Source organism: Nanorana parkeri, unplaced genomic scaffold, assembly GCF_000935625.1.
Source record: "Nanorana parkeri isolate BGI_ZX_2015 unplaced genomic scaffold, ASM93562v1 scaffold254, whole genome shotgun sequence".
NCBI lineage: Eukaryota > Metazoa > Chordata > Amphibia > Anura > Dicroglossidae > Nanorana > Nanorana parkeri.
This window is the reverse complement of record NW_017306522.1, coordinates 1,172,299-1,176,607: the sequence shown is the minus strand read 5'-3', so window position 1 is coordinate 1,176,607 and position 4,309 is coordinate 1,172,299. Positions and strand designations below refer to the sequence as shown.

The window sequence follows — 4,309 nt, the reverse complement described above, 5'->3', positions numbered from 1 at the left end:
AATAGACCTATACCAGTTTGACTGTTTATAATTAAAGTGCTACTCGGGGGGGGGGGATCCATCTTGGTAGAGGCAAGGCTTTGCTACCTCAAGTCAGAATCTTCAGCACAGGAGAACAGTGTGAGTAGCAGAGTAATGACATCCCCAAATCTCCTGAGACTAGCAATCAGGGGCAGCAGTGCCTTAGATCTCACACTGCATATACACGCCGATCAGCCATAAAATTATAACCGTCTGCCTAATATTGAGTAGGTTCCCCCCTTTGCCACCAAAACAGCCCTGACCCATTGAGGCATGGACTCCACTAGGCACCAAGCGGTCAGTAGCAGATCCTTTTAAGTCGTGTGTGTGTGTAAAGGTGCACCTTTACACACACACCTTGCGATTATTATCGTTCAGAAATCAGGCAGTTGATGGGAAGTGAACGATCACCATTACTGTACAACTGGCCGAATTTCTTCTGATCAGTGAGGGTGGAAAACGGTTTTCGAATTGTAGAAAAATCGATGGATTAGGGTTTTCGTACAAAAAAAATTGCAACATCAATACTGCACATGCTCCAACGAAAATCCGTTCTGTGGATCCAGGAAATTTGATCAGTTAGTATTGCTAACGAATGATAATCAAAAACAACTTTGGTCTGTGCATGATGGGTATTTGAGCAGAAATCGAACGACGGTTTGCTGATGGGACGAAAGAAATCGAATGATAATCGTAAGGTGTATGGCCAGCTATAGTTGTAAGGTGGGGTCTCCATGGATCGGACTTGTTTTTCCAGTACATTCCACAGATGCTCAATTGGATTGAGATCTGGAGAATTTGGAGGCCAAGTCAACACCTCAAACTTATTGTTGTGTTCCTCAAACCATTCTTGAACCATTTTTGCATTCTGTCAGGGAGCATTATCCTGAGGAAAGAGGCCACTCATCAGGGAATGCTGGTCCATGAAGGGGTGTACTTGGTTAGGAGCAATATTTGGGTAGGTGGTACGTGTCAAAGTAACATCCACATGAATGGCAGGACCCAAGGCTTCCCAGCAGAACATTGAGAGCTGCAGTTTTGGAGTTGCTCTGACCCAGTCTTCTAGTCATCACAATTTGGTCCTTGTCAAAGACTTACAAATCCTTACACATGGCCATTTTTTCTACTCCCAACACATCAACTTCAGGGACAAAATGTTCACTTGCTGCCAAATATATCCCATCCACGTCCAGGCTCCATTGTAACCAGATAATCAATATTATTCACATCACTTCCCAGTGGCCATATCGGCTGATTGGTGTATCGGTATGAGGCTGTTGGCACAGGGGAGTACCAAGGCACCTCACATACCAGGAAGTGCAGTTATTTTACATGAGGAATTTAAGACAAAACCTACATTTCTCCAGGTACTGCCTGGGCACAATAACAGTTCTAAATGTTCCCTATAACATAACCAATCTTCACTTTTCAGTTCAGTTCCACTTATAAATCATTATGTATCCAATCCCAATTACATTCTTTGAAGAAGCCGTTCTGTTTAAAAGAAAAATGACTACATTCGATTTGCTATATGTTAATGCATGTAGTTCATGTTCTACATGACTTCCTAAGTCAACGCTGCACAACTCCAAGACCACAATCCTCATCGGGTTAGGATTTCTATAATTAACATCTGGTAAGGAATTAGGAAAGCTGAAGATCAGCAAGAAGGCTCCTGCCCTCAAATCCTGGTCTTTATGCTTCAAGGACCGCATTAAATGAGAGACGTGATTGGCAAACGTGAACCCCCAAAGCAATGTCAGGAATAAATTATTATGTTTTGTAATTTACAACCACATAGTACACATAATAACATATGGAGATGGTGGACACTGGGGGGGCGTTATAGTAAGTAAGATCAGAGAAGAAAAACATCTGTGTTTTCCCCCCATAGTTCTCTTAAAGGAGAACTATGGAGTTAAGGCTTTTCCCCATAGTTCTCAGGGTAACGGGAGGACACAAACTAGCACCTTCCCGTCACCCTAAGCTCAGTATATTGCGAGCTACATTACTGTTGAGATCCACCCAGTTGCGTGATTGACAGCTGGCTCAGCCTATCTAGAGGCAGAGCCAGCTGTGCCCGCCCCCTCCCCGTCCGTTCCGCCAGTCAGCGCTGAAGGACCGGAGCGGGGAATCCCTGCAGGGAGCGGTGACTGACAGTCACGCTCTCTGCAGGGATAGATCGAGAAGTGAGCGAGCGACGGTATGCGTTTGCTCACTTCCCAATCTATTGAGCCGATGATCAATAAAACTGTCACACGTCAGCTCCAACTATGAGGTTGAGTGAAAATCACTCACCTCATAGTTCTCTTTAAGTGCCGGTCCAGACCGATGGGTCTTCTTTGTGACCCCACATGATGAAACAGATTAGTCTGATGTGCATTGCCAGTCATCTTAAACTAGTAGCCGGCAGATATTTCAAGAAGCCAGGGAGCATTTGCATTCAATAATATAAATACTGAAGACAGAGATAAAAGCCACTAACTTTTTTTTGGGTTTGTAAAACCTTAAAGGATGTTTCCACTTTCCCAGGCAAATTTGGGAAAAATGAATTACCTCCACCAATTTGCCCCCAACTCTCCCTACCTGCTGCTCTTACCTGTCCACGATCGCTCCTTCCCCTCCGCAGCTCCCGGTGTACTATCTGTACTCCGGACATGGGATTGCATTCGGGTCCCACTTTGTTGTTTGTAGTTCTTCATATCTCACATGCGTAGGGCTGCTAGGGATGCAGCCATTCATTGTAATAGTCTGTGCTACATATGGTCGTCTCTTCTGGGTGCTGCTCTATGTATTTATCTATGGACTAGCAGCGTTGTCACCTCAGGACAGGACTGCAGAACAAAGCTTTCAATGTCTGTATACGAACGCAGTGAGTCGCTCACTCGGCACCTCCACCGTTCACCGAGAACAGCTTGTATTCATTGGAAAAAAAAAGTCATGCTTGGATTGGATGAGGCAGAGAGGAGGGTCGGATGATGTCCACCTCGTCCAATCAGAAAACGCCTTATATTCACTGGAATAGAAATATATACGAGCTCAATATACAAAATATGCAATACACAAGGTTTATGTGACGGCTAATGACAGGTCCACTTTATTATTGACTGATTTTTTTTTCCTCTCTGTTGGGTGACAGGTGCTCAGATCAGCTGCTTTGCCCCCAGCTCCTTCTCATGGAGACAGGCTGCCTACGTGGACTCCTTCTGTTGGGCAGCCGTCCAGCAGAAACACTTGTCACACAGCGAAGCGGGGAACATCCCTCTGTGGCTGCACAAGGTAAGAGTCATCAATACTTCCACCATTACAGGAAGAGCTCGCCTTTGATTAGTCCCCTGGTGCTGAACTTTGACTAAGGCACCGAGGTCTCTTGGGGTGAGGGTGGAAGGCATACATAGAGAAGATGTGCAGATCATGTGTAAAGATTAAAGGAGAACTATGAGATGAGTGATTTCCACTCACCTCATAGTTCTAGCCGATTTGTGACAATTAGACTGTCACAGGTCGGCTCAGTAGATCGGGAGGTGAGCGAACACATACCGGCGTTCGCTCACCTCTCGATCGTGTCACATCTCTCTGCCGTGACAGGGGGAGGGGCTGGATTCCCCCCGCTCCGATCCTCCAGCGCTGACTGGCGGATCGGATGGGGGAGGGGGCGGGTACAGCTGGCTCTGCCTTTAGATAGGCAGAGCCAGCTGTCACTCACGCAGCTGGGCGGATCCCGGCACAATTGTTGGGATCCGCTTCAGCTGCGGCATCTCAGTATACCGGGAGCAACTGCTCGCGGTATACTGCGGCGTCTCAGTATACCGCGAGCTACAGCTCGCGGTATAATGAGCCTAGGGTGACGGGAGGACGCTAGTTTGTGTCCTCCCGTTACCCTAAGGAGAACTATGGGGAAAAGCCTTAACCCCCATAGTTCTCCTTTAAGCCAAGTGTAAGATGTCTGGAAACCAGTTATAGAAGGCCTGGCTAATGTATTGTGAACCAAACTAACTTGCGCTAACGGAAATAGTAAAACTAAATTAAGATGGATTGAAATTTAAAATTGATATTAATATGACCCCGGAGCTAAAATTTCTAAAACCAAAAAGGAAAAAAGCTGCTGAACTCAGGCAAAAAGCCTACAGAATAATGGTGTAACGAAGTGTACAGCGCTAAATGCCCTTCAGGAAATTAGATAACGGTAGGGATCATATGGTGTCACCTCCGTGTCAAGCAATCGTGAAACAGTGTATATATAATAAATATTTGTGTAAAAACTTATAGTACGTTATAAAATGTGTCA

The 4,309-nt window shown here is 45.6% G+C and overlaps 1 protein-coding gene across 1 annotated transcript in view; it reads left to right on the top strand.

Moving 5' to 3' along the window:
- PANX1 (pannexin 1) overlaps window positions 1–4,309 on the top strand; it is a 40,988-nt gene that overhangs the window by 28,215 nt on the left and 8,464 nt on the right. The window contains exon 2 of the mRNA XM_018556821.1: window positions 3,161–3,300. Coding sequence (XP_018412323.1) covers window positions 3,161–3,300 — 140 coding nt within the window. The remainder of the gene's footprint in view (window positions 1–3,160; window positions 3,301–4,309) is intronic.